The following is a 17177-nucleotide window of genomic DNA, read 5'->3' on the forward strand; positions in this document are numbered from 1 at the left end:
TGGAGCCATGCTGGCGCCAAAAACTCCACGAGGCCAAATTCTTCACCATGACTCTGCACTGACGGGGCCCTAGAGGGGCTGGCCCCTTATCGTTTCTCCGATAACAGGAGCCATAGCAGAAATTGCAGGCCCTGAGCACTGCCCCTCTTACCTGAACGAGTATGGCGACGGCCCGGCAGCGCAAACGACAGGGGGTGCGCCGTGGAGGGCAGCCCACCGCCTGCGGTATTGGGCTTCTGCCCCTCCCAGCTGCCTGCAGAAAGTCGCCATCCCACTTCCCCAGCCGGCAGTATTTTCCGCATCGGCCGAACAGCTTAGAAGTCACCAGTGCAACCCGGTGACCGATCCGACCGCTTGCCTTGGCTGTTGATAGCTGGCCATCGTATGTGTCCCAAACAGCTTCTGCATCGCGCACGGTCATCCGAGGGGTCCTTCCTTAGCAGCTCTTGCAGGGCGACAAGACGAGATTCACCATGTCGACCTACCTGGAGGAGCTCGCCGTGCGCTTCGTCGAGCGCGATGGCCTCTCGCTTGAGGACCAGCAGAAGATCGCTGCCGATGCGGCTGACTGTGAGTTCGAGCACCCGCGCGAAGAGCACCCCATCCACCACTGTTACCGCGAAATATGAATTGACCGTTGTATTAGATGTCCTGGACCCCGCAAAGCATGGCTATCCTCGGGATCAAACTGTGCTCACCTTGGTCAAGTCAATACATCGCTGGATCTCCTCTGGAGACGGCGAGCAGCCCTCAGAGTTCGCAGAAAGGAACAGGGAGAAGAATGCGAGAGGTACGTTGAGCTCTCTCTACTTTGACCCGACTTTTCCCACGCGTCATGGATACTGACCAATTCACAGGTCTGAAATACTTGGTCATGACCTTGACTGCTCTGCCCAAAGAATTCTTGCAGTCAACTTACAGTAAGCATGCTCTACCGTGAATTTCCAGCTGCAATTATAGGTCCTGAGCAGATCATACAGTCAAAATGCTCGCGAGTTTCTTCGGCTCCATTTTCCAGCAGCAGGATCCAGCGGGCCTTGCAGCAGCAACGGATGCTCTGCTTGTCTTAACCACCATGAACAACTTCCCGCCCTCAGCTGCGGACGATATTCTTGCAAGTCTTGGGAAAATGGATCCCGATAATTACACAAAACAGCTCGCGAAGACTCGACTGCAAGTCCTCCAGATCATTCGAACCTTGCTCGTGAACGACAAGAGCGCGCGAGTTCTCCAGAAACGCTATGAAGGTGGCGCATTCTTGTTGCCTATTTTGGCCCTCGCCAAGAGAGAAAGAGATCCCGTCAACCTACTAGAGTGGTTCCAGACGTTAGAGAGAGTGTTGAAGAAAATCACAACTTCTCCCGAGGTTTCACTCGCCGCCTTCGAATCGATCTCCCCATTCTTCCCTATCTCCATTCGTAAATCCACGGCTGGTGGACCAGAGGTAACAGAGGACGAGTTGAAGGAGGCTCTGAGGGCTTGTTTTGCGGCCAATGGACTTTTGGCAGAGCATACATTTTCATTTTTGCTGGAGAAGCTCGACGACGGCGGAAGTCTGACCGCATCAGCCAAGGTGAGAGTTGCCCGCCAATTGCATGTTCCTGCCCTATTCTCTCCTTGCTTTGATTTTCCAGCCTACACCCTGTCAAGAGAAAGTAAACTGACGGAAGTAGCTCGATATCCTCCGAACGATCAAGGCCTGTATGGTTGGCTACGAGCCCGTTGAAACCAGTGTCGTGCCTTATATCACGAAACTGTGGTCTTCCCTCAAGTACGAGGTCCGAAACGGAGAGGTACCGGAGGCAATCCAGGAAACCCTCTCCATTTTTGAGTGCCTGACGAGCCGACTCGCCAAGTCCGACAATGCCGAGCCAGCTCTGACCGAATTCCTGTCGCAAACCTGGAAAGACACTGCCGAGGACCTGGAGAACCCGACGTACACCGAGCAGGCTGGTTCAATCCTGATCAGTGTAGCGGGCGGTAGCGTGCTCGCCTTTTGCCGCACGAACCCGCGTCTTCTCGACGCTGTCAGGCAGAATATCGGCCAGCCAAAGTCGCCAGCTCATTCCAAGAACCTTCTTGTGCTTCTCAACAATCTGGTTCGAACTCAAAGGCAGCTGGCAGCCAAGGTGAACGAGTGGTCCGAGCATGATAAGCGGGCATTCAATGCCGACGGTTTTGAGATCCCGGTGGCCGTTATTGACGACATTTATTTCAAGCTTTTCCGGGAAAATACCGTCGACAATCCCAGCAAAGATCAAGTCGAAATCACCAAGGAAGCAATCAACGGCCTTTCTCTGGCGGTTGATGTGCAGCGACTTAGGGCTGACTTCACGACGACGGCAGCTTACGAGCAAGACACATTGAAGGAGATCTGCACAGCTCTATCTTACCGCGCCACAAACTCGTTTAACGTCTCGCCAACAGCGTCTGCAGAGCTATATAACATCGACGTTTCTGCTGTTGCGGCCCTCAAGACAGTGGTCAAGGTGTTTCCAGAGGGGTATGCCAGGGTCCTCTCCAACCTGGTCAGCGAGGTTGAGAAACGAACCTGGAAAGGCACGGCATCAGATCGCACGTTCGACGATCTGCACAGCGTGTGCCAGCGCGTAGCATACATTGGCTGCGCTGACATACCCAAATCCGAGACGCCGATCATCAACTTCGCGTCGTTTGCAGGCACGATGCTTAACATTCTGAGTGTTCTGTTCAATGCCGAAGCGAACATCAAATTCTGTGCGGTTGCCGCTGACGCTCTAGCCACGGGGATGGCATACTTTATAAAGGCAGTCGAGGACAAGGGCCTTAAGCAGACTGAGGCTGTCACAAGAGACTGGAAGTTCAGCGACCTCGAGCCCATGCTACACGCTGAGGTACCGGACTTTCCGAAACTGCGTTACAAGCAGGCCAATCTCTACGACCCCATTCCGTCAACGAAGGTTATCAAGGCTGCTAAGCATTCTGTTTTCACGAGCTTTCAACTCGTGGGAGTGTACGTCGTGTCTGAGCTGTATCAACACGCTACCACTGTATCGATGTCCGCAGACAGTAACATACCACAGCTACGGCTCAGCGACGCACTTCGTTCCGCTGACAACATTGATGGAGACAACCCGCGTGCAAGTGGCAACCTTGCCGCGTATCTCGGCGAGCTGGGACGGGCTGCTTGCCTCGTCCTGCGAGAGCTCGACAGTATTGCGCAAGTATCTTTGGACCTGGACAATGTAGTTGCTGGTTGCTTCAATACTGGACTGCGTTGGCAGAGCAACACGACGCCCTTGGCATTGTTCAGTGATTCGGAGCTTTACGCGCTATCTGGAGGCATCGTCCAGGCGATGCACTCTTCGACCGTGATGATGCTGGTAAGTGAAAATGATTCTGGATATTCAAACCGATCCGCCTCATGACGTGCGATTTCCTGACATTGCCTTACTGCCAGACGGACTTTAATTTCCACAACCTTCTCACCGGTAACCTCGATCTCCCGACTCGAACCAGCCCCCGGATAGAGGCTATCCAGGATTATATTGCCTTCCTACTCGCCAACAAGTTCAATACTCGAGCCGGTGGACCCCGTCAGATAGAAGTCCAAGCAATTTGGACCACGGTTCTTAAGAGGATTGAGCAAGGTTTCAAGCAGCCCGAATTCTTGGAATTGAGAGAGGTATGCCGTTTCGCAGCCATCCTCGCAGGAGCTTTTGCCCACCGCGACCTCCCTGCGGCAGCGCTCTCCTCGACTGTTAGCCACGCAGCAGCCAAAGCGGGCATGGAGATGGGGCCGTACGTCGCGCGCATCCTGTCACAGCTCTTTTCGACCTCAAAGAAGGGCCTGCTCGACCCGGCGAACCACACCATTCAGAAGCCGCTATACCTGCAGTGGACCTACCAGCAGTGCGTCCAGCCGGTCCTGAACCTGGCGTATCCGCTGTCCCGCGAGGACGCTAGCGTTGTCTATTCGATATATGTGCTCCACGCCGTCAAAAGCCTGGCCCTGGGCCACTACGCCGACGACGCGCCGACGGTCGTCCGCATCGTCCTCGCCGCCATGCAGAAGGCCACCAACAGCTACGACATCGAGGCTGCGTGCGGCATCGCACTCCAGATCCTTGCCGGCGAACCCGCCCTGTTCCGGTCGCACGTAGCCTCGCTCGTCAAGGCGGCGAAGAGCGTGTACGGCCGTGTACTGCCTGTCCCGGTTGTCTACGACCGGGCGCTGACGGCGCATGACGACAAGGAGTGGCCTGTCGACAAGGAAGAGTACGCGCAGGGCGGTCGGTTCAAGTACGCGGGCGACAGGGAGAAGATCCGCAGGATGGCCCTGAGGACCCTCGAGGTGCTCCCGTCGCAGCTAGATGAGAATGACCTGCGAGCGTATGCCGATGAGGTGCGGGTACATCTGTCTGTTGCTCTGGGCGACCGGGTGAGGGACGTCCGTCGCGCTGCTGAGGCTGCGCAGTCCGCTTGGTCCAAGATCTCCACTTGAGCCAGATGGAGCTGGCGTGCTTTTGGTCTGGGACCTCGACTGGGGCCAAATGAGCCAGTCGATTTTTCCGATTAGGGTCGGATTATTCTAGGTGATAGGGCCTGAATGCGGCTCGGTGGTTTGCATTGGATGTTAGAGTAGATACCCCCTGAGCTACGTACGGCAACGTACAGCACACGAATGTCCGAGATAACGGAAATCTTGGGACAAACAATTTCTCTTTCATGATCACAGTGATACTGTCAGTGTTAAGTGTCATCTTTGAATGAAGTTAGTGGACCTTCAGCCTGCCGGGTGACTTGTGGACTACCGTGCCTTTAGTGAGTGGTCTATTAAGTCCCACTGTTGACGTGGCCAACGTCTAGAGGTCTGAATCTTCAGAGTGTGCCCTGAAGCGTGTCCGTGAGGAACTGGGTGCTGTTCTCGCCGCGTGGGAGGGCAGGCCCTGGTATCCCAAGTTACCTTGCAAGCCGGATGACCTATAACTCGTAAAGTTCCCATTCTCGGGCAAGCATTCTTGGTCGTCGCTGCAGAGCATTGACGGGTCTGGTGCTAAGCTTCAGCACCCCCTGAGCCGTGGAATAGGAGGGCGGCAGAAGTCACACCTTCTCCTGGTGGGTAGAGCCCAGTTCGAGGAAAAGAGGATCACGGCGCAGGATCAGACTCGGCGCACTGTAATGCCCAGTACATCATCTATTATCAATGACACTGTCCCATTAAGCGATCCGACGCAGCTAAATGTGATAACTTTACAGATCCTGTGGAAGATCGCCAGACTTTTTCACGCCCAAGCGCCCCCCTCGAATCCCTTCCTCGCTCTACGCCTTCCTCCTCTTGCCTCCCTTCTTGGCGCTCGACCCCGTAGCCTCAGCCGTGTCGTCGGGCGACGCCCCGGCAGCAGCCAAAATGGCGCTCAACTCCTCTTCGCTGTACTGAGGGGGCGCTGACTGAGTGGCCGGGGCGTTGGCCCTCTTGGGGTCCAGGGTGCCGATGACGGGGACCGTGGAGGCGAGCATGGTCTGGAAGGGGGTCGCGACGAAGCGGCCGGCGGCGTCGAACCACTCGGTGAAGGAGCGGGACAGGTTGATGGTGGTTGGGCTGCCGGTCTTGGGCGCGATGGTGATGGTCAGGTTGTAGATGGGGACGTTCTTCTTGGTGTGCGTTGCGATCGTGACCTGTTCGTTCCGGGAGTTCTGTCAGCCATGCTGTCCTCTGCTTTCCTCGCTCCATTTTCAGCAGGGGTAGACACATACCGTCTCTCCTTTCGGCGCGGTGCCCACGTATACGATGCCCTTCTCCTTGAGCCATATCCACAGTGTGAGGGCCGTGTTGAGCAGCGAGTAGACGGCGACCGCGCCGGCTGTGTAGTACTTTGTGCTCTCGAAACCGAGCTTGTAGTCCCAGAGGAAACAGGCCGCTGCCACGAAGAATGCAGAGTATCCCAGGCCGAGTCGCACGTCAGTAAGGGTGTGCGACTGCTTCAGGCCCAGGCTGTTGAGGTAGTTGGGGAGCGCATCGTCCGAGGTGTTCTTCAAGTCTGCGAGGTTGTAGAGCGTGATCTTTTCGGCGGAGACTGCCATTTTGTGTTCTGGCTGCTGGTGCTGGTACTTCTGCTGCCACGAGCTGGCTTTCCGTTTGTGAGTACGAGACAAAATGTCTTGGAGTGAGATCCAAGTGGACAGGTGGTGTTGGACTCGGGGATGGTGGTGATCTACAAAGGTGTCCTTCTTGGGGGAGCTCGAACAGGGGTGTCAGGCAAGAGGTCCAAGCTTTGGCAGTAAGCTTCCTTCCCCAATTTGGCCGGGGGGGTTTCCATCAGAGCCGCAACCCGCAACCACACCCGCCCGGTTCCTCCAAAGCTTCTAGCAGTAGGCACAGCTCCAGGTTCGACACTCTGCAGCTCAACCACCGACATATACCACAATCAGAAGTTGTCGCCATGGCTCAGGTACCGGTGCAGACGATCCATAGGGATCCCCAGCTCTTGTAAGACACCTTGAATCGGAGACGACCTCCAAGTTTCGTGCCGCCTGGCTGACATCGCTCGCAGTTACTGGATTCTGTTTCCCATTACGGTGGTCATGGTATGATGCCCCTTCTCGTCTCCCACCCGGTAAACTACCCAAGCATCAACTAACCAAGCCTGCCCTCTCCAGGTCCTGACCGGCATCCTACGACACTACGCGACCGTCCTGCTAGCGACGACCCCCAAGGCCCAGGAGCTCAGGGCGATCAGAGAGCAGCGCTCGCTGGGGCACGGCATCCAGGTCCGGTCCAACTTCCACGTGCTGTCGCGGCGGTCCTTCAACGTCCGGCGCGATGCGCTGACCGCCGCGTACGAGTCCGGCGCCTATCTCAAGGCCCCCGAGAACAAGGGCCAGGCGCCGCCCAACCCGATGACCGACCCCAACGCCATGGAGGGCATGATGGGCGCCATGAAGGGCCAGATGGCCATGATTATCCCCAACACCATGATCATGAGCTGGATTAACGCCTTCTTCTCGGGATATGTCATCAGTACGTCAAGACTTCGGGGTTTTAGCATTGGTATTTTTATGCGAAGGGCCTGCTGACGATAATGACCACGCAGTGAAATTGCCGTTCCCCTTGACCATCAAGTTCAAGAGCATGCTTCAGGCTGGCGTGGCCACCAAGGACATGGACCCCAGGTGGATGTCTAGTATTTCATGGTACTTCTTGTGTATCTTTGGACTGCAGCCCGTCTTCAACTTCATCCTCGGTAGTGACAACGGTACGTGCCCTCTCCAAATCACATATGCCTTGCTCTCCTAGCTGACCGTCCTCTTTCCTTAGCCGCGAACCAGATGGCCCAACAGATGGGCCAGATGGGTCCCCAACAGGGCCAGCAGATGTTCGGCCCCGGTGTCGACCCGAACAAGCAGTTCCTCGGCGAGGCGGAAAACCTAGCTGTCATCGAGCACTACTCTGTCCTCGACAGTGTGGAGGACCGGCTTCTTGAGAGTATCAAGGTGTAGACGGAGCCGCTTGGGGTGCGATCGTAGCAGGATGGATGGGTGAGTGCTGGGGTATCTAGATGTGTAGATATATATGCCGTTCGAAATGCCGGCAGAATGACCACAAACCAAAACCAAAACAGTCTTCTCAGAACTCCCACCAGAGCGTGCATCCCAGACCCGGGTTCTTCATGCTCCCCTTGATGACATATGGCGGCTTCCTCTGCTCTTCGGGCTGGTCCTCGCCGGGTGCGACGGTGGGCTTGGTGGGCGTCTGGTCGTGCCACTCCTCGCCGATGACAGCAAGGCGGACCGTCTCGTGGACGTCCCACCACATTGGGCCCGTCTCGTCGTTGTTCCAGACCCAGAGCTGCTCGTTGTGGTCGAACTGGCACCCGTCCGGCAGCTCCTCAGCCTCGACGAAGATGTCGCTGAAGAACTCCGTGCGCACTGTATGGATATGCATCTGTCAGTCGCAGCTGTCCGTGAGCAGTCAGGGAGACGGCTGCGTGGAAAGGCCTACCGTGGATGCCTTCTGGTGTGCACTTGGAGATCTTGGCCATGATGACCTCGCCTTTGAAGGGGCGGAAGACAACGAGGCGGAACTCGGCTAACGGAGGGTTGTCAGTTGATTGGCATTGTAATTTTTCCGTTCCTCTGAGGGGTGACAACAGTACCGTTCACGTTGGCGTTTCCTGTCCCCTGCCGGACCAAGCCTTCTGATGCCCACAAGAGGTCGTATAGGCAGATACAGAGGCCGATCTTTTGGATCACCTGTTGTGTTGTGACAGTCAGCATGTGTGTCGCCAAATCCAAACTGAGCATGAGACCTGCCTTGTTGGCGTATTTGGCATTAATGTTGTCCTCAATAGCATCGCTGCTTTTCTTGTGGAAGTCTTCGGGTGTGATCTGGACCAGGTCCGCAATTTTTGTCTTGAAAGCAAATCAGACTGCCATGTTCTTAAATTCTGCGTTGGAGACTTGTTATTTACCAGGATGAACATTGTGATCTAGTTGAGGAGGCAGTCCTTCTCCTTGGGCCCAAGGTGAGGCGTATCAGTGAGTCTGCTGTAGCTGGACTGGATCACACACAGGCTTGTGAGTTCAACCCTTGAATGATTGCAAGGTGAGGGTTAGTGTGATTTAGCTGGGGTCGGCGACGAGTCACAGGGCCATGTTAGCACCATGAAAATTCACCACTGAGACGCAGATCTTCCAGTGGACAAAGAACATCAGGATTTCGGACACAACATCTGGGTAGGTGACTGCAAAGTAAAATTGGCTGGAATCTGTCCCCGTCTCACACACTCCTAGTTAGAGGTTGGAAATACAGTACTCTTCCTAGGCTTCTTGTCTTTCGGCGGTCCATGCACGGATCAGAAAGTGCCCCCACACCTGATCGGCGCTAACAAGGGGGCCTTGTCTGTCCAAATGCACCTGTGCATCTGTGAGCCGAGCTGCCTGGGCTGAAATCCAATCTCCAAGCCATCAACAATCCAAATCTGAACTCTTTCCCACCGCCCACCGCCCACCAAACGCCATCAGGCCTCAACGACACAGCTTCCCTAGCATCCATCTGATCTCGTCTGCCATCATCACGACAAGTGTTATTCCCCGGGAGGCTGTATCCAAGACACCTCACGAAGCCATACAATCTGAGGTTTCTTTTCTTTGTTTCGCAGGTTCTGCTTTCGTCAGGCATCGCTGGCTTCCTCCAGACCCATCCCAAGCCCCGTCCATCACCGTCTAGCAGAGACCATTTTGGGCCTCCAATCGGCAAGACTTGTGCTTCTTAATTGTCCGTTTCCCAAGTGACCGACCGTTTGACGAGACAACACCGACGAGACCAAACAAGACGGCGAGCCATCATGGCCTATAATTACGGTCCTCCTCCGCCCGCTCCTCCCCCTGCCCCTCCCGCGGCTGGTGGCTATCCGCAATATCCTCCGTATCAAAGCCAAGGTGGCCGTGGTGGGCATTCAGGAAGAGGAGGCAGGGGCAATCACCACTCCCAGGCAGGTGGTAGACCCGACTACCAGGCTCCCAGCCCATACGGATACAACCCGCAACAACCTCCTCAACACCAACCACAGCCATACGGTCCGCAACACCCAGGGCAATACCCTGCCCAGCATCCGCAGACAGGTCCTAGCGGATATCCCCAAGCCCCTCAGCAGCCACCGCAGCAGTGGCCGGACCAGGGACACCAGCATCATGCCCCTGGTCCTAACGCTTTGCCGCCTCAGAATTACCATCCCAACTACGCCCAGCACCTCTATCATCAACAGCAGCAGCAGCAGCAGGCCTATGGTCAGCAGCAGCCACCACAGCAGCAGCAGCAGCAGCAGCCGGCATATGGAGCCCCTCCGCCACAACCGTACGGCCAGCCGTATGCTGCCCCGCAACCGCCAAGTGGTCCTCCTCAGCAGTGGGGTGCTCCAGCTCCCGCGCCGTCGCACTCCCCCCCGAACCAGCCCCATCACCAGCAATACGGAGGTGGCCGTGGCCGTGGAGGACATCACAACTCGTCTAAAGCGCAGCCAATGGGGCCACCCATCCGGATGGGCTTTGACAATGGACCTCCTCGGGACCCCAATGCTCCAGTGAACACTGGGTACCCGCCGCAGCCCTACGGACCCCCTCAGGGCCAAAGCCCATATCCTCCTGCGCCTTATCAAGGCTATCCTCCCCCGCCTGCTGCGCCCCCTGTTACTGGTCCCCCACACCAACACGGCGGTGGATTTCAACAGAATGGCCGCCATCATGGTCGAGGAGGGTTCAATAACCACAGCAACAACTTCAGACAGCGCCCCGGGTTCAATGATAACAAGGGCCGTCATCACCATCACAATAATAACAACAAGAAGTCAGGTGGTCCTCCTTCAGCTCCGCAGGCGCACCATCAGAAGCCTGATGCCGCTTCGGCTGGGAAAAAGAAGAAGCGCAAGACCAATACTCTCGGTCTCACGCCGGGTGACGAGTCCGAGGACGACCTTGACGAAGAGGCCAAGCTCAGCGAGCTAATCGGCAGCGAGGTTCCCCAGTATGTTTCTTTGTATTTGCTAGTGAATGACCTTCATACTAACGGACCCGCCCAGACTCTCAGATATCACCGCGTGGATCGAAGAACGCAAGCGCAACTTTCCTACACAGAATCGCGTCAAGGCCAAGTTGGCCACAGGCAGCACGAGCAAGAACGGAGATGCCAAGGACGAGCGTGCGTTAGCTCTCGAGAAGGAACAGGCCAAGGCCGACAAGCTCCGTCGTGAGCTGGAGAGAGTCGAGTCCAGCCTGAAGAGGAAGCGCGAGCAGCAAGACGCTGGCGACGACATGCGCGGAGTTGCTGCTAGTACCTCCAAGTCACCCTCGATTAAGTCCGAGGACGACAAGCCTGAGGTGGCATCTGTCAAGCAGGATCCCAATGCTAACCTTCCCCCGCCTCCTAAGAAGGCCGACCCCACCAAGCACTGCAAGTACTATTCAACGGGAGGCACATGTGGCAAGAAGGGCAAGTGTCGCTTTGTCCATGATCCAGCCGTAAGAGAAGCTGCGTTGAAAGAGCGGGAGATGAACGGGGGACGGATGACGCTTCAGCAGCGGCTGACGCTCAATGACAAGGATCAAGAGGATCTGACAATTATCAAGACCCTCGCCTACCTCAAGGAGAAGGGCTTGATGGAGGCCAAGTCAGCCTCGAACGGCACGGCTGCGGACGATAAAACCCCGACCCCAAGCACCAAATCCTCATTGCCTCCTCCTCCAGCCAATGGCCTGCCGCCTCAGCCACCACCAAGCGTTGTGTCGACGCCGGCAGTCCGTTACCAGGGTTGGAATCTCAGCGGATTTGGCAACACTGGTGTCAAGAGTGACCATTAGCATGCGCTTACTCCTCGACCCAATTTCAGCCCAGCCGTACGCCGGAGACGCAAACATTATAGGTGTTAGTAGCGCTCCATGCTGTGAGGTTCGACCACCAGCAGCCTAAGTTCAAGGTTCAAATTTGTGCGATCCTTGGCTTATTTTTTCTTCATTTTCTGTTAGTTGGCAACGGCGCTCGGGAATGTCAGGCGGTCAGATAAAAGCATGGCGGGCGGGATAGACAAGTAATCCAGACCCTCACGGCTTGCTTTACCCCTTTTTTTCTTAATGGGTCTACGCTTGTCTAATACACGCATTTTTGTACCCTAGGGCATATCATTCTCGCAGCACGGAGTTAAGAGTGTTTTCTCTCAGTTATTGGATTGTATTATTTTGTGGTGTCCCGGGGTAGAATCAACTTTGCGTTGTCACATCTATCTCCATCGAAGCTGAATGCCCAGGAAAGCAGCAAAGCTGACATCGTGTCTCGAGGAGCTGAGGAGCAACAAGGGTTACTCCCACCCTCCTCGAAGCTCGGAAAGACGAACGCGTGTCACCTGGCCCAACATCGACCTGATTGAAGTTGCGAAAGGACATGCCGAAATGATGTGATCGAGCTGTTGCAAGACTAGTACAGCCTGGCCCTTCGTTTCCAATCAACATTTGGGGCTATTATTCGTGAAGAGGCTAGTTGTCTCGTGCGTCAAACGGTCTATGGGGACGCTCTCTCCCCTCGCGCATCCGGGGAGAGCAATGGAGGACTTGACAATTCAAGCCTTTGAAACGGGATCCGCCCCGGTTCTACCAATTCTGTCCTGAAAATACAAGTTGACTCTACCTGCGGAAGACACCTTTTGATGGGCAAGTCGGCCATTGGCAAGTTCTCAGGGCAACGGCCATTAGTGAAAACTCCAGGGCTGGCTGAGTTCCTAAACCTTTTTCTTGGAGACAACGCCGTTCAGGTCATTCTCTAGCAATTGGTCCTTGTAACCCCCGCCCTCTGCGCTTGCCTCTGATCCTATCCATCTCCCTCAGGTCGTTGATGACGTCCACCTCCGTGTTCATGAATGTGCCCGCGAGGGGTGGGCCGTCCTGCGTGACCTCAACGCCTTTCATGGCTCTGTCCATCAGGAAGATATTGTTCATTTCTGATACGTAGTACCGCGTTACATTACCCACTGTTACGATATCCACAATTTCAATATCGAGGAGTACTGTTTGTCCCGCCTGCCATATCTCTCGGGGCATGATGCCGGCAGATAATGCAGTCTGGTAGTAGGTCATATGTATCTGTATGCCCAATCGACACGATGTTTTGGGCTTTTCGGCAGACTTGTCTTGGTCTATGTAGAGGGGAACGCCCTAAGAGTAGGGATCATCGCCTCGGGTTGGAGTATGGCCTTGCACGCGTTAGACATGTGCCTTTTCTTTTCAGAAAGAGAGAAGGGAACGGACCTTTCCTTTCCTTTGAGGTACGAGCGAGATAACTGTGCGTGCGGTAAAGTTAGAGTAATCATACTATATACCAGAGCCTGCAGGTAGTATAAGAATCAAGCCTGCGCCTCACTGCCCACACAATTGCACGTATCAGAGCTCTATTCTCTACGGTATTTCTCAGGTATTTGAATTTGCCGTGTGCCACGTAGAATATATATACCCGTGTCGCATCTGATGTTATGTCTTGGACCTGGCACTGGGACTGGGCTCTCAGCCCTGGAGAGCATCCGCCAGTAGCCCAGATGGGATTGCATGGCCAGACAGCTCAGGAACGGCTGGCGTCCGCACACGACATAACAATCCGGTTGCCTAGTGAATTGATTAGCTTCAGGTGAGTATTAACATATATTAGGAGGAATGGAGTAGGTGTCGAGTACCAACATTGAATGTCCACGGGGGCGCTGGACCGCTAGCACCATCGCTGTCCGTTGTAATTCACCATATACACATACCATTTAAAAGATCTGGCATCAAGCCCAGCTCTCCTGTCTTTTCTTCAACCTCCTTCAAAAACATCGCCACCATCATCTCTTCAGTGCCATCAAGTTCCGACAGTCAAAATGCAGTCCATACAGATCTTCATGGCCGCCATCCTTATGGCTATCTTGAGCCTCGTCGGCGCCAGTGCCACCATCAACGCCAGTGCCACCATCGCCGACAATACCGCCGCCTCTACCTTGACCCTCACCGGCGGTAGTGCCAGCACTACGGCCTCGACCACCACCTCGATCACCGCCTCCACCACAGCCAGCATCATCGTCAATCCCACCCCCAACCCAAAAGACACCAGGAACTGCAGCCCATGCTACTGCGATGGTGAGACATGGGACCAACTGGGAACTTGGGAGACGATCAGCTGGGCCTTGCAAAACAGCGGAATCGTCAGGGTCGTTTATATCCCTGGAGGCTATCACGTGAGTTTCGCGCCTCAGCACCCGTAGGTGCATGTTTAACGAGTCTGTTACAGGTGAACGAGAACATCAGGGTTGGCGACCACTGCTTCGTCTACGAGATTGGTGTTGATGTGGGCAACTCAGGCGACATGAGCCCAGCGAGGATTACCGACCTACTCGCCGCAGCCCGTGGGGATTGTAGTCATGGTGGCCGCTGGAGCCTGAACTTCGTAGCTGGAGACGGTGATATCATAGGTCGTGGCTGGCTGAAGGCTGACCCGCAGAAGAACAAAGACTGTTCGTAAGCTCATGGCGGCTGATGGAGAGCACGGAGTCTTTTGGGACAGAAGGAACATTTCTTACGGGTCCCGTAGGAGTCAGTCAGATATTCCACAGCACTAGGTACTCAGGTGCCACGGCTCACAAATAGACAATCACTTCATGACTTGATCTGAAGCAACAACCTGCACAAATGTATACCAAGACCAACCTCTTCTCAATCTCTTACACTGTATTCAGTGGAGCCATCCATAGTCATGAGACACTTCGATGAACTATTAATATTCAACAAATTCGGACCCACATACCACACGTTATACTGTAAATGTGCTGGCTCCCGGTTACTGTGCTGTACCAGGTGGATATAGTATTCGTCCGCCTGCACACAGGCTATGACTTCAACTCAGCCGTGCATTAAGCCACAGCCTTGCCTTGAGCCACAGCCTTCAATGTTAGGCCCATTTGGACTTGATACTTGTCAGTCTTCGTCTCTTCTTGTCGATGTTTCCTCTGATCCTCTCATCCGGTCTGGTTAGGTATTGTGTCATGTGCCCAATACTCAGTGATTGGCAAGTCATGCTTTCTACAGAGAACCAGTGAAGTTTTGAGATAGGGGACTTGCCTGGATACCGCTTAGCAGAATATGGGCATCGCACAATGTATGACAATGGTATAAGACCAAGTTCTCACTCAACTTTTCCTTTGCGCATAACATAATGAGACACATCAGGTGATCCCAGTCAAAGCCGTCCTGTGGGTAGACAACGCTTGATTAACTACCTAGTCTATCTGGTTCTCGAATCATGTGCGACCTCAGGAGCTATGTGTTCCGTTTTCCAATGCTCGGAAAAATGCGGTCATGACTACACACCAATCGAGGCGTATGTCTCAGCCGTTGCCTTCGTGAGCTCGATACCTCGCTGGCCGAACCCTGCGACGAGGTCTTCGAACTTCTCGGCGGGAACCCACGGCCTATATGTGTACAACAGACCTGATGTGTGGTCATAGGTGCAGAAATCCTCGTGAGGGACGCGAGCGCAAAGACAAGTGCGGCTGGGACTCAGAGGTGGAATTCCGGCGGCGTACCTGTATTTGACCCATCCCAGGCTCGGAAAGTCGTTGCTGCAGGCTTCACGCAGCCTTCCTAGAAACTCCATGAGATTGCTACCGGCCTCACTACTAAAGCCGCGTACAGTGATGACCAGTAATGCCAAGCACCTGGGCAGAACCAGTGACGGGTCAACTCTGCTGCCGGTGCTGGTCAATGTCTCATGGGACACGAAGAGTCTGAAAGATATGGCCGCCGCAAAGAGGGTAGGGAGTGAGGAAAGGTCGAGTACTCCGTCGTCTCCCAGCAGTTTGCTGTTGTCAGGCACGGAGAGGAGATCCAGGCTAAGGTACTCGAGGTGCTGCAGCTTCGCAATGCTGCGCGTCAAAGATATTTGTGCCGTGCCCGGCGAAAGGCTGTCTCCTTCGAGCATCCTAGGGTTGTCTCGCAGGAAATTCGATGATATATCCAGCGACTTCAAGGAAGGGAAAGAATCGCATACGATGGCGATATCAAAGAAGCGGCAGGAACTATCGATGAGTTTCAGGGCCGTCAGACTCTGCAACGTTCCCTTAAAGCCTGTTTAGATACGTCAGCAAATTGCTTGCTGAACGTCACGAGCGTGGGTTGAACACGTGTCTGGGAAGCAATGAGAGCGGTGACATACCATTGGTCGCCCACTGTCGACCGGGCAAGCTGTCGAACCAAGTCGTGTCGTCCCTGAGCCAGACCATCGTCTTCAGATTGGACAGACCATTCAATTTCTGAGACCAAAGCTTGTGGAACTGTCCGGGAAGTCCCTCCACCAGCCCTTGATACTGTCCCTCGATCGTCAAGGTGTGTAGAGCTTGTGGTAGTCGAAATGACGAGTTCTGGGCCGTCACCACAGGACTGTTCGCCATGGCACTGGCGATCCCGAACTCAGGTAACTGCCCATCATCAAGACCACGGACAGCCCATCTTGGAGTGTTCAGTGTGACTTCCTTGACACTCGGAGCTTTCTCGAGAACCTTGAGATACAGGTTGCTCCGCAGCTCATTCTCTTGTCGACTTGTCATCCCGAGCGATCCGTGACGCCGGACCAAGTCGAAATCGGAATCAATTGTTCCCAGAAGTTGAAGGTCAAGCATCTCATGGTGCTTTTTACATCGGAGGAATGCGGTGGATAATACAAGTGTCTTTATGTATCCGCCGACCCCGTGGTTCTCAGTCAAAGTGCGATAGAGGAGGATGAGCTCGGTCGACCGCCAAATGATAATGTTGCGGAATATCGCGGGCCGAACCACAGCTTCCAGCATCTTCGAGACCAAGCACAAGTTGAGTAAATCGCTCATTCCCTTCTTGTAAGCAGCCCGGCAATTGGCGTCAGCGTGGTCGAGGGTATTGTCGGGCGCTAGGAATCTTGCAACCTCCTCGAGAAGCTCGTATGGCATAGTGTCGAACCGCGGCTCGACAACGGGGAAGTCCATCTGCAGGGTTATAGTCGGATCAGCCGCCATTCTGTCAGTAGCTGCCTGGTTCGTGCAGTGATCCAAGTCATGAAGACCCGATGTTGGTCGATGACTGATCTGAGGAATGGCACGGATCCTGAGAGAGGACGAGTCAACTGTAACACCGCGCGTCGACATGCGGTTTGTGAGGAAACGGAAACATACCGTGTTGATTTCGCTCGAGTGGAATGGGCAATGCCAGCTCCAACGAGGTCGAATCTTGAACCGCAGGGCAGAGGCTTGCTGAAAAGCTTACGCCCACTACGATGCCTCGAGACGTGGAGCTTGATGAATGAGAAGCTGGGCCACTGCTGCAGTATTCTGCAGGTGGGGAAACAAAAAGTGAATCCAAATCAGTTGACGGATTTCTGTAGACCCAGGGCCTACAATATCAGGATGGATACCTCCCGCGCGGCTGCCTATCACACAAGATGTGCCACTAATAACCCCGGGACGCCGGCGACAACCCCGAAGCTGGGTACCCCGGGGGTGAAGCTTTGTGACCTCGATATCCTCAGATGAGGCTAAATATTAGGTCCACATACAGATGTCAAGCTGCACGTTCTGGTGGTTGAAGAACCATGACAAGGGACTATTGCCATAGGACACAGTGAATAAAGTTTGACCCTCCTTCACATCAGCCTGACATATACT

At 54.6% G+C, this 17177-nt stretch overlaps 7 protein-coding genes across 7 annotated transcripts; 4 read left to right on the top strand and 3 right to left on the bottom strand.

Annotated features, from left to right (window-relative positions):
• Positions 1–473: 473 nt before the first annotated feature.
• Positions 474–4483, top strand: INS49_010474 (uncharacterized protein; the record flags this gene model as incomplete). The annotated part of the gene is made up of 6 exons (XM_043171199.1): positions 474–570; positions 647–790; positions 858–920; positions 981–1573; positions 1698–3362; positions 3440–4483. 6 exons carry the CDS (start codon positions 474–476, stop codon positions 4481–4483), a joined length of 3606 nt encoding a protein of 1201 aa, XP_043025764.1.
• Positions 4484–5301: 818 nt separating this feature from the next.
• Positions 5302–6063, bottom strand: INS49_010475 (uncharacterized protein; the record flags this gene model as incomplete). The annotated part of the gene is made up of 2 exons (XM_043171200.1): positions 5302–5658; positions 5737–6063. The coding sequence occupies 2 exons, from the start codon at positions 6061–6063 to the stop codon at positions 5302–5304; spliced, it is 684 nt and encodes a 227-aa protein (XP_043025765.1).
• A 359-nt stretch (positions 6064–6422) lies between these two features.
• Positions 6423–7479, top strand: INS49_010476 (uncharacterized protein; the record flags this gene model as incomplete). Its single annotated transcript, XM_043171201.1, has 5 exons — positions 6423–6469; positions 6534–6567; positions 6640–7000; positions 7074–7235; positions 7298–7479. 5 exons carry the CDS (start codon positions 6423–6425, stop codon positions 7477–7479), a joined length of 786 nt encoding a protein of 261 aa, XP_043025766.1.
• Positions 7480–7606: 127 nt separating this feature from the next.
• Positions 7607–8462, bottom strand: INS49_010477 (uncharacterized protein; the record flags this gene model as incomplete). The annotated part of the gene is made up of 4 exons (XM_043171202.1): positions 7607–7908; positions 7982–8068; positions 8136–8391; positions 8451–8462. 4 exons carry the CDS (start codon positions 8460–8462, stop codon positions 7607–7609), a joined length of 657 nt encoding a protein of 218 aa, XP_043025767.1.
• A 1539-nt stretch (positions 8463–10001) lies between these two features.
• Positions 10002–11334, top strand: INS49_010478 (uncharacterized protein; the record flags this gene model as incomplete). The annotated part of the gene is made up of 2 exons (XM_043171203.1): positions 10002–10501; positions 10557–11334. 2 exons carry the CDS (start codon positions 10002–10004, stop codon positions 11332–11334), a joined length of 1278 nt encoding a protein of 425 aa, XP_043025768.1.
• A 2039-nt stretch (positions 11335–13373) lies between these two features.
• Positions 13374–14011, top strand: INS49_010479 (uncharacterized protein; the record flags this gene model as incomplete). The annotated part of the gene is made up of 2 exons (XM_043171204.1): positions 13374–13727; positions 13781–14011. 2 exons carry the CDS (start codon positions 13374–13376, stop codon positions 14009–14011), a joined length of 585 nt encoding a protein of 194 aa, XP_043025769.1.
• An 837-nt stretch (positions 14012–14848) lies between these two features.
• Positions 14849–16532, bottom strand: INS49_010480 (uncharacterized protein; the record flags this gene model as incomplete). The annotated part of the gene is made up of 2 exons (XM_043171205.1): positions 14849–15612; positions 15701–16532. 2 exons carry the CDS (start codon positions 16530–16532, stop codon positions 14849–14851), a joined length of 1596 nt encoding a protein of 531 aa, XP_043025770.1.
• Positions 16533–17177: the final 645 nt, after the last annotated feature.

This window comes from Diaporthe citri, assembly GCF_014595645.1.
Source record: "Diaporthe citri strain NFHF-8-4 chromosome Unknown scaffold_4, whole genome shotgun sequence".
Lineage (NCBI taxonomy): Eukaryota > Fungi > Ascomycota > Sordariomycetes > Diaporthales > Diaporthaceae > Diaporthe > Diaporthe citri.